This window comes from Artemia sp. Qi Xiang Cuo, chromosome 3 (genome assembly GCF_049724085.1).
Source record: "Artemia sp. Qi Xiang Cuo chromosome 3, ASM4972408v1, whole genome shotgun sequence".
NCBI classification, from domain to species: domain Eukaryota; kingdom Metazoa; phylum Arthropoda; class Branchiopoda; order Anostraca; family Artemiidae; genus Artemia; species Artemia sp. Qi Xiang Cuo.
This window is the reverse complement of record NC_142796.1, coordinates 39,146,514-39,158,621: the sequence shown is the minus strand read 5'-3', so window position 1 is coordinate 39,158,621 and position 12,108 is coordinate 39,146,514. Positions and strand designations below refer to the sequence as shown.

The 12,108-nt window shown below is 36.8% G+C and overlaps 1 protein-coding gene across 1 annotated transcript in view; it reads right to left on the bottom strand.

Moving 5' to 3' along the window:
* Nucleotides 1–12,108, bottom strand: part of Gp210 (nucleoporin 210) — a 179,545-nt gene that overhangs the window by 93,724 nt on the left and 73,713 nt on the right. The window contains exons 11-12 of the mRNA XM_089085873.1: nucleotides 9,340–9,462; nucleotides 6,773–6,945 (exon numbers count right to left, since the gene is read on the bottom strand). Coding sequence (XP_088941999.1) covers nucleotides 6,773–6,945; nucleotides 9,340–9,462 — 296 coding nt within the window. The remainder of the gene's footprint in view (nucleotides 1–6,772; nucleotides 6,946–9,339; nucleotides 9,463–12,108) is intronic.

Below are 12,108 nucleotides of genomic sequence, written 5' to 3'. Positions count from 1 at the left end.
TTTTTTTATGAGGAAATAAAAAAAAATAAAATAATTTGTGGCTAGGCAGGGATGGCGAAAACATTTCAAAAGCGGTCATGTTATACGTTGTATGACTACTTCAGGAAAGAAACTTTCAAATGATGCCACCTGTGGAGAGCCATTCATATTGAGATTTTGCAAAATATAAGTGATTTAAATTTTAAGCTGTCATAGGTGTACAATGCAAATGAATCAAGCCCCTTATGGCGTGTGATACCCAACAAAACGTTCACTAATTATAGCGGAAAATCCTACCAGGAAGAAACGTAAGAAAAGAACGTGTAACCATATTACCATGTGCTAACGCTGCGGGTACACACGCGCTAAAGAAGAGGGTTGTTGGAAAATCTAATATACCACGTATATTCAAAAACATTGATTAACCTGTACACTATGATTGACTATAATAACCTAAAGGTTAAGATGGCTAGAACACGTTCTACAGAAGAAGGAGGACAGATTACCAAAGATCGCCCTTGTCGGCCAACCATCTAGGGTAAAACCAAAAGCAGGTTCTCCCGAATGGGGTGGGATGATGTAAGCAAAGATTCAAGGGAAATAGTAATTTTTGAGAGGTTGTAAAGAGGGAGACTTCGAATAGATTGGGGTAGAGGAGGAGCGTGCGTAGCTGTGTTGGCCTCAGGTGGTTTGGTACTGCAGGGAGTTGTTAGTAGTAGTAGCATGATGAACAAATAAGGGCGTGGATGATAAAAGACCTTTCGAAAAAGTAGTTTAAAAAATGCTTCTTGAAGCATTACTGCATGAAGAAGAAAATGATTGAAAGATCACGCGTTTCTTCAAAAAGCATTATTTCTTCTTGATTAATTAAAACAAACTTTCCGAAAAATAAGTTTTTCAAAGAAAAGTAAAGGCCATTTTAAACTTAAGCTCAGCAGATACAAATACCCGTTAAAAATCAAACTCAAAACGACCAGAAATTAAATAAAGATCATAGCAAAAAACATACAACTAGTAATAATATAAATGAATAAATAGATCTTAAGGGGCGACCATACTTGAAGCGACCTTCCTATCGCTCCCATAGTAAGCGTTTTGAGTTTGACTGACATTAATAGTTGAGGCAGTTAGGCGGTCTCAGTCTTTTCTAATAGAATAGAATCAGGTGAACATTTTGATTTAGCAAAATGCTAATGCCGACACCTATGTTTCCTGAAATCCCAAAAAAACTCAAAAACCTATTTTGGGTTTGCCTGCAAGATCGCTGCAGTCAATATTGTCGTAATTGGTACTTAAAAATGCAGCGAAAAACATTCTGTTGAAGCAATTGCAGCATATTTTTATAAAAAACACTTGCTGACTGCAGTCCCTTTGAATACTTTACATATCAACGTTTCAAATTGCTTATCACCCGACAAAGAGCCTAAAATACTTGGAATCAAACGGATGTGGGCGCATAAATTATGCTGAGGGGGTTAACGCTTCCTTTTGTTCAAAAGCGGTCAGTTGGACTTTGATTTAGTGAAGCTTTAGCTCTTGAAATGATTTATTTGGTGTGTATAATTTGAAAGCGTTAGCTTGAGAGTTGGACATTCGACAAATTGTGCGAATAAGTTGGATGTACTGGCAAAATGTAACTAATATTGAAAGCGTAAGGAACCCCTGGAAGTCGCCCTCTTCAAGTTTGTTTACTCAAGTCTGTGTGAAATCTGATACCCTTGTGTTTGAGCCTCTCTGCCGACCACGAAAAGGGCTCGAATCGGTCGAAACGGCTTTGGACTGGTGTCCCCTCTTAAAGCGAGTAATGCTGAGATTGAAAATGAAAATCAAGCTTAAAACGAAAAAAAATATTTTGCTATTGAAGTATATATGAAACTTAAATTCGAACAGAAATTAAATAAACAATCAATGCAAACAAACATACAATAGATATTAACGAAAATGAACAAATAAATCTTAAAACGGGTGAAACTTAAACTGAATATGCAAATCAAGCTTGAAACGAACAAAAATCACTACAAACAAGAGTTTGGGTATCGCCTCCTTCTCTCACTGTAAAAGTCTGAAACCTACTGAGTCATTGGCGCTTTACTGAAAACTATATGTGTCTTGAACAGTTTTGGAAAGTATAAACAACATCAAATTGAATATTTGATGTATAATGATATTAATTGTTGAAAGATCCATCAGTTCAAAAATTTATTTCACTGTAATTTTATTTTTATTTTCAATGCTGTGAGATTGTAGGAACTGGAAAAGAAAATATTTGTAATATAATTTGTTTTCAGTTAAGCGCCAATGACAAAGTAGGCTTATGGTTTTTACTTACAGTTAAGGAAGGGGGCAGTATCCAAACTCTTGTTTGTAGTGAAACTATATTCGTCTTGAACAGCTTTAGAAAGAACTAATAAATTGAACTGAATATTTGATGCATAATGATATTAATTGCTGAAAGCTCATCAGATCAAAATTTTACTAAAATGCTAATGTTTATTTTCAATATTAAGGACAAAAGAAAATATTTGTAATAAAATTGGTTTTCGGTAAAGCGCCAAAGACGCAGTAGGTTTTAGACTTTTACAGTGAGAGAAGGAGCCGATACCCAAACTCTTGTTTATATTGATTTTTGTTCGTTTCAAGCTTGATTTGCATATTCAATTTAAGTTTCACTCGTTTTAAGATTTATTTATTCATTTACGTTAATACCTACTATATGTTTGTTTATTTAATTTCTGTTCGTGTTAAGTTTCATTTACACTTCAATAGCAAAATATTTTTTTTCGTTTTAAGCTTGATTTTCATATTCAACGTATGCCTTACTTGCTTTAAGATCAATTTTTTCATTTATTTTATTACTTGTTGTATGTTTTTTGCTATGATTGTTTATTTAATTTCTGTTCGTTTTGGGTTTCATTTATTCTTTAATGGTAATTTCTGGTCGTATTGAGTTTGAATTTTAACAGATATTTGTAGCTGCTCAGCTTAAGTTTAAAATGACCTTTACTTTTCTTTGAAAAACATATTTTTCGGAGTTTTTTTTTATTAATTTTTGTTTATTTTTGATTGCAAAAATTTTAAATTTAAAAAAAAAAAAAAAAATTAAAAATCAAATGAGCCCTCCCTGAAGTTTATACGAGCATCGCTTTCATAAGAGCCATACACGCCCCCAGGACAACACTTACAACGCCTACCCCTGGGCCCTGGGGGGCTGTGTCGATACCGAAGTTTTTGTTATCTAATTTTTGAACAATTTTCAAAAAACTGGCTATCTCAAAATTTGTAGCGGATGAGTTTGGGGGAAAAAGGGCGCGGGGGGGGGGGGGTGCTAGTTGCCCTTAAATTTCTTGACTCTTAAAAAGTGAACAAGAACTTTCAATTTCCAATCAAATGATCCCTCTATGAAGTTTATACGAGCATCCCTTTCATAAGAACCATACATGCCTTTAGGGCATAACTTAGAACGCCTTCCCCGGGCCCCGGGGGGTTGTATTGACACCGGAGTTTTTTCTTATCCGACCTTTGAACTATTATTTTAACAAAATGTCTATCTAAAAATTTTCATCAGATGGGTTTTGAAAAACAAGGCGTGGGGGGGGGGCTAGTTGCCCGCGGATATTTTTTGACTATTAAAAAGTGAACTCGAACTTTCAATTTCCAGTCAACTGAGCCCTCTCTGAAGTTTATACGAGTATCCCTTTCATAAGAACCACATACACCCCAGAGCATAACTTACAACTCCTACCCCGGGCCCTGGGGGGTTGTGTTGACACCTGAGTTTTTGTTATCTGACTTTTGAACAAATCTTAACTTAATGGCTATCACATAATTTTATCGGATACATTCGGGAAAAAGGGGCGTGGGGAGGGGGGGGGGGCGGTGCTTAAGCTAGGTGCCCTCCAATCTCTTTTGACTCTCAAAAACTGAACTAGAACTTTCAATTTCCAATCAAGTGAGCCCTCTCTGAAGTTTTTACGAGCATCCCTTCCATAAGAACCATATATTCCCCCAGGGTATAACTTACAACGCCTGCCCTCGAGCCATGGGGGGGCTGTGTCAACCCCGGAGTTTTCGTTACATGGTTTTTGAACTATTTTAAAAAAATGGCTATCTCAAAGTTCTTATCAGATGGGTTTGAAAAAAAAAGTGCGTGGAGGGGGAGGGCTAGGTGCCCTCCAATCTCTATTGACTCTAGAAAGTTAACTAGAATTTTCAATTTCCAATCAAATGAGCCGTCTCTGAAGTTTAAACGAGCATCCCTTCCATAAGAACCTTGTATTCCCCCAGGGCATAGCTTACAACGCCTGCCCCTGGGCCCTGGAGGGGTTGTATCGACACCAGAATTTTTGTTATATGATCTTTCAACTATTTTTAACAAAATAGCTATATCAAGATTTTTAAAGGATGCATTTGGGAAAAAAGGGCGTGGGGGGGGGGGGGGGTGTTAGGGGCTGATTACCCTCCGATGTTTTGAGGCTTAAAAAGTGAACTAGAACTTTCAATTTCCAATTAAATGAGCCCTCTCTGAAGTTTATACGAGCATTCCTTCCATAAGAACCATATACGCCCCCAGGGCATAACTTATAACCCTTTCTCTGAAGAACGTTGGGGAGTGTCCTTCTCAAAAGTATAATTCCTAGAACTTTCAACTACTTTGAACAAAATGGCTATCTCAAAATTTTGATTGGATGTGTTTGGGGAAATGGTGGGCGTGGAAGGGGTGTTAGTTGCCTTCCAATCACTCTTGACTATTAAAAAGGACACTAGGCAATCAAATGATCTCTTTTTGAAGTTTCTACGACAACGCTTTCTGTAAAAACCTTATATGCCCCCAGATCATAACTTACAACCCTTGCTCTGAGGGCTGTGGGGGATTGTCATCCTCAAAGACCTAATTTGCAAATTTTCAACTACGTTGAACATAATGGCTATCTCAAAATTTTGATTGGAAGTGTCTGGGGAAAAGGTGGGCGTGAGAGGGGGGTTAGCTGCCCTCAAATCACTTTTTACCTGTAGAAAGGACACAAGTCCTTTCAATGTACAATCTAATGAATCTTGTTTAAAGTTTTTATAACAAAACTCTCTATAAAAAGCTTATATGCCCCAGGGCATAATTTATAACCCGTGTCCTGAGGCCTGTTGGGGAAGCTTCTTTTACAAAAATATCATTTCTTTCCAAAAATTAATTGCGTAAAACAAATTGGCTTTCTCAAAATTTTTAATTGGATGTTTTTGGGAAAATGGTGGGCATGGAAGGAGTGTTAGTAGCCTTCCAATCACTTTTGACCCTTAAAAAGGGCACTAGAACTCTTGATTTTCAATCGAATGAGCCCCCTTTGAAGTTTATACGATGACCCCTTCCATATGAAGTGCCTCTGGGGGAAAAAAATAATAAATAAATAATAAATAAAAAACATTGGAGCCGTATGGCCTTTACTAAAGGCAACGCTATAGCGTTGCCTCTGATAACGCCCCCAGTCATCCGTCCAAGAAGATCTGACAACTGAGGGTAAATGCGTCACTGCAATGTTTCTTCCACCAAACTACACTGCACTGATTCAACCAATGGATCAGCATGTCATTCAGTTTGTAAAGCCGGATTGGAAGAAACTAATCAGAAAGATGACGCACACATACGCATAGAATGCATAAGTACTGGCACCTTAGTAGTCAGTTGAGCTTCCAATCCATTTAGTGATAAATTTTCAGGTCAAAAGGTCAACTGACTCCCAAGACAGGAAGCTTTTACTGCCCATGTGCTGCAAACAAAAGAATGACAAAAAGAAATATCTGTCTTGGCTTTTCTCTGTCTACAATTAGCCATGTCTTGATGCAACCATATGCAACCTACTGCAAAATACTTGATAACTTTAATTCAAAATCAACGGACTGACAAAAAGAACTATCTGTCTTAGCTTTTCTCTGTCTACAATTATCCATGTCTTGATGCAACCATATGCAACCTACTGCAAAATACTTGATAACTTCAATTCAAAATCAACGGACTGACAAAAAGAACTATCTGTCTTGGCTTTTCTCTGTCTACAATTAGCCATGTCTTGCTGCAACCATATGCAACCTACTGCAAAATACTTGATAACTTCAAATCAAAATCAACGGACTAAGGCCATCATTAAGGATGGCCTTAATGAAAGATGACGACGATGTAACTGCAACTACTCTGCAAGTGATAGATTAAGATAAAATTGACGCCGGGTTTGAGCGAGGTTTCCAATGGGCCCAAGAGAAAGCTGCATCCCAAAACGAACTTTTATTTTTGAGAAGACTGAGGGGCAAAGCTTTGGTCTCACTTTTCAACAATGTTGAAAAAGAAATGGTGAATATTTTCATGTTCCATAAACTGAATGATTCATATTATGATCTTAACTAAAAGTTTTTGTAAGAGTGTATATGTAAGAGCATATGATCAAGCGCATAAGTTGCAATGTACAAACCAATGTGTAGTGCAAATTTATTATTTTTTGTAAATTCTATAGCATTAATGACGTTAATTTTAAACAAAACGTAAGATCTCTAGTGTGTAGTTTAATTTACTAAATTCGACATACATAATGACGTATGATTGGTCTTGTCACTGGATCTATAAATTGTCGGATAACAAGGTAGTCTTTTGTTAAAAAAAAATCGAGACTATAGGGGGTTTTAGACAGTACTCTGTAATTCAACAAAGTCGATAGTTCGACACTACCATGCAAAACGTTTGTCACATTACCGGGGGTCCACTTTATATATTTTCCCAACAGATAATTGAAAACAGAAATATTTCAAAGCTTACCCTTTGTGTAAGGGAATCCACTGAGCAAAGGTCAAGAGGTGCGCCTTCTGGTCTCTTCACTTCTGCTCGAAGTTCAACGGATGTGGGCTCAGCGCATACGACATTAACAGAAGACTCAATCGAAACTGGATGCGGATTTGTAGACGAGGCTAAGTTTCCAACGCGAAGGGTTACTTAAACAAATAAAAAGATAATATAGTTTATTTGACAATTTAAACTACAAGTCCACTGCCCCCTCCTTCCCCTAAGGGGTAAAAAACGAAAACTAGATTTAATAAGTCAAAACTGCGAGTGGCATGTAGTCCTTTCGTCCTGCACTTTATACTGGAAGCCTACCCCCCCCCCCCCCGCAAACACTAAAATTTGTTCAAAAATCTGGATTTAGTATTATTAATAAATGCAAGATTCGAATCCTAGTGTATCCAATTATTTGGTTTGGGACGGGGGTCAGTGGCGTGACTCTGTAAGCTCAGCCAGAGTCCACCTAGCTTTAAATGGGTACCTGGAGAAATCTGGGGAATGTAAACAGGAAGGGTGTGCGAAAGCACAGGATAGTTGGCCCCCAAACCCCCATTGCACTTCCAAGCTGAAGGGCCAACAAACGGAAATCAGCACCACCGGTAGGGACTATAAATTCCGATGCCGTATTCTTTACCTTTTTTTCTTTACCTTAATAAATACCAAGTCAATGTTTTTTTCATATCAGTGGTAGACCAACGGGGAGGTACGGGGTGGATCCCCAATAAAGAGGACACAAGTCATTGGTTAATTTGTGTATACAGTGTTACAAACATAATAAAACTATACCAGTACCATACCGATATAACTTCTGAAGAGGGTCCTCCCCATCCCCAAGAGGAATAAAATAAAAACATTCAAAAAATAGGCTTAAACTTAGCTCTCTCGTGAGTCAGTTTATTCTTTGGTCTACACAGCAGCCACCTCAGCCAGAATAGCCTCGGGCCAAATTTCCAGAACTTGCCCAGGTACCTTGCCTTACGAGCAGATAAAACTTGCAGAACGAAAATGTGCTGTTGGCAATGCAGAAATCTGGACAAACTTTATTTAGTTTTCATATTCATCCTGATGTATTCTTACATACTAGTGCAAATTACCAGAAATGTGGCTTTTATCAATAATTAATTAAAAAAAAAACTTTGCAAAAACAGAAGTTTTCAAATAAAAATAATGGTCATTTTAAACTTTAGATCAGCAGATACAAATACCTGTTAAAATTCCAACTTAAAACGACCAGAAATTACTATTAAAGAATAAATGAAACCCCAAAACGAACAGAAATTAAATAAACAATCATAGCAAAAAAACATACAACAAGTTATAATATAAATGAATAAATAAATCTTAAAGCGAGTAATGCCTATATTGAATATGCAAATCAAGCTTAAAACGAAAAAAAATATTTTGTTATTAAAGAATAAATGAAACTCAAAAGAAACAGAAATTAAATAAAGAATCAATGCAAACAAACATACAATAGATACTAACGTAAATGAATAAATATATCTTAAAACGAGTGAAACTTAAATTGAATATGCAAATCAAGCTTGAAACGAACAAAAATCACAATAAACAAGAGTTTGGGTATCGCCTCCTTCTCTCACTGTACAAGTCTAAAACCTACTGCGTCATGGCACTTTACTGAAAACGAATTGTATTACAAAGATTTTCTTTTGTATTTAATACTGAAAATAAACATAAAAATTACAGTAAAATTTTGAACTGATAAGCTTTCAGGTTTCAGGTCTCTCTCTCTCTCTCTCTCTCTCTCTCTCTCTCTCTCTCTCTCTCTCTCTCTCTCTCTCTCTCTCTCTCTCTCTCTCTCTCTCTCTCTCTCTCTCTCTCTCTCTCTCTCTCTCTCTCTCTCTCTCTCTCTCTCTCTCTCTCTCTCTCTCTCTCTCTCTCTCTCTCTCTCTCTCTCTCTCTCTCTCTCTCTCTCTCTCTCTCTCTCTCTCTCTCTCTCTCTCTCTCTCTCTCTCTCTCTCTCTCTCTCTCTCTCTCTCTCTCTCTCTCTCTCTCTCTCTCTCTCTCTCTCTCGACGACCAAGCCAAACTGCTTTTAATATTTGTTATTAAAATCAATAATCTTAGATAACAATTTAATGTTTAAATATTAACGAAAGGATGCGGCGCTAGACTTTATAGTCCCTAACAGATTTCCTGATCTCCGTTTCTTGGCCCTTGAGCCACAGAGTGCAAAGCCAGGTTGGTGTACAGTAATCATGCGCTTTAGCAAATCCTTCCTGTTTACCTGGATTTTTCCAGGTACCGATTAGGAGCTGGATCGACTCTAACTAAGCCTCAAGTAACACCACTGACCCACAGTCCCAAAAAATTAACAAAGTTTGCTCGAAGCGAAAATAACATTAAGCACATTTTCTCAAAGCACATATGCAAACACAATAAAAGAATAGCCATACATTCCACCCGCAAATATATCTATCAATACGTCTTCTTGGAATTTCTTCGGTGGATGTTTTGACAATTCCATCACTTCGGCCTCTGAACTGCCCATATAAAAGTAAGAAAAATAGTTTCGTGTTAGCTTACCTTTTGTTTCTCCAATTTCCATACACGAGACGGTCATTGAGTAGAAATCTTTTCTTCCAGATTCTTCGTCCAAGATCATTTTTGCAGAACTCGATTTCACAACAGTTCCATTTTCAACATTCACTGAAGTAAACAGAACAATTAAAAATTAAATAGAGAAAACAAAATAAACAAGAACAAAATTAATGAAATAATAGAAAAAGTAATCGAAAAATAAATGCCCTGACGAGGATAGCCTAAGTATAAAAGGTTGGACCTGTTCTGGTGCTGTGAGATGGTTTGGGGTCTCCGCTCCGTCATAAGTTCCTTTCTCCGTGCCTATTCCCCGAAAGGAAAATCCAGCTTGCGTGGAATCAGGATGTCCTCATAGTGGAATCAGGATGGACTTTTTGCGAGTTTTCCTGACCAAAACCGTGACGGCTAACAGCACTGCAGGGTAAATTTGAGGAGCGGCGCCCCTTGAGGAAATAATAACCTAGTAAAGGACAAAGCATTCAAACTGGATTCTGATTAATGGATAATTCTTCTGGGTTTGATCGGTTTTGGTGGGTTTTGAGTGGGCTTGATATGATTTTGACTCTTGTTGATAGAAGAGCATCGCCAAGTGTAGAAAACCATGTTGTGACCAAGATGGGCCCAGGATTGCACAAAGCCTCCATTCAACTGGAGGTCCCAGGGACTTGCTGCTGTCTGGTTCTGAGCCAGCTTCGTTTTGACTTGAGAAGATGTGCTAGTACCCGTTAAGCAATGGTTCTGGAACCATTACTTTTCTGAGGCCAAAATAATTTCAATGATTTAAAGAATATGAAAATTGCAACTTGGACTATTAACGCGTTAAAATACAACTATCGTATCGACATTTTTACTGACAAATTCAGACGCTTCAAACTGGACTTATTAGGAGTTTCAGAAACTCATATCCTAGATGTAGGAAACGTAAAATTAGGTTAAATAGAACTTATTTACTCAGGAAAAGGGGGAGGGGTGTATAGGCAAGGAGTAGGACTTATGATGAATATGGAAACTAATAGGTCTTCTTTAGGTTGGGAAGGAATTAATAATAGAATGCCAGTTGCACATTTTAGGACTAAAAAGTGAAGGGTATCAGTCATAGTAGCATATGACCCTGTAGATCCGATTGATGAAGATAGTAGTCACTGATATGAATTTATTTACAGCTAGAGGAACAAATAGACAGTTATGTTATTTTTATTAGGGGATTTCAATGGCCAGGTTGGTAGAAATAAGGACAGATTGCTTTCTAGCCTAGGTAAATTTCGTGTAGGAAAAGAAAATAGTAATGGTTAACGATTGCTGCAGTTTTATAGGTATAATAATCTAGTTATAACCAATACGGTGTTTGGTCATAAAATGGCCCATATGTAAACCTGTTATTCTCATGATGATTAGAAAGCTAACCTTATTGATTATGTTATTGTAAACCGAAGACTGGCAGGATCGATACAAGAACCTAGGAAATATATTAGTACTGTTATTGATGTTCAAAGTAGAAAACCATTTAGCAATGTTTAGGGTTAATCTAAAGTTGAAATTTAGGAAGGGTAACTATCTTCAGGGAAGTTATGACGTTGATAGACTCCAGAAAGAGGATTTCAGAAAAACTTTCCAAGAACAGTTTAAAATTGACTATGTAAAAGATGGATTGATAAAATTTCGGAAAAATTGTATGTGAAGTCGCTAATGGTGTCTTAGGGACGAATGTTAGGAACGCAGCTATTACTATTAGTGAAAATGCTTTATGTTTAATAGAGAGACGGGGTTTGTAAAAGAATCATTTAAGTGATAAATCAAATGAAAGTAAGAGAAATGTAAAGAAAGGGGAGAAAGCATTAAAATGCGAATTAAGGAAATGTGAAGTGGAGACCATGGAAAAAATTATCGAAGATCTGGAAGATGCAGCCAGACGGCATAATAGTAGAATATTGTACTTGCATGCTAATAAATTCAGGGGAATAGTCAATTTGGACTTAGAGTCAAGAGATGAACGGGGCCATATTTAGTGATAATGAAAGAGTTTAATAAAGAAGAGCAGAGCCTTTTGAGAATGTGCTAACCTTTTGAGATAGATTTATAGGAAAAGATATAGAAAAGAAGGAGAATGTTTGTGACACTTTGGATGTAAAGTAAGACTTGTTTGATGATGAAGAATTTAATAATAGTACTAAAAGGACTATATAATAATAAGGCCTCGGGTGCGGATAGTTCGGTAAATGAGTTTCACAAATATGATGGGTATGAAGTTGGATATAAATTACTGAAAATTATGAATATGATTTTTGAAAAGGGGAAATACTTAAAGTTTTCCTGAATACATTTCAGGAAAATTTTAATTAAACCCCTTTATAAGAAAGGTGAAAAGAGTGCGCGTGGTGATTATAGAGGCATTAGCTTAGTTTTTGTTGGAAGTAAATTACTTTCTATGATGATACTTTTTAGACTAAGAGATACTGTAGATAAAGTTTTAAGAGAAGAACAATATGGAGAAAACGGTGATAAAATTGGAGAAGAAATTTAAGAGAAGAACGGTCTGGTTTTAGGAAGGGGAGAGTATGCTTCAACTAAATTTACGAATAATTGGGAAGCGCCTGAGTCATTGAATCCCTAATAGATTACGAGTAAGCGTTTGATTCAGCTGATAGAAGAGCTTTAGCGAAAGTCCCATTCTAGTATGGTATACCAGATAAATACATTAAAGTGATTAGTGCAATATACCAGAATAACAATGTTGCGGTTAATGTAGGAAATGAG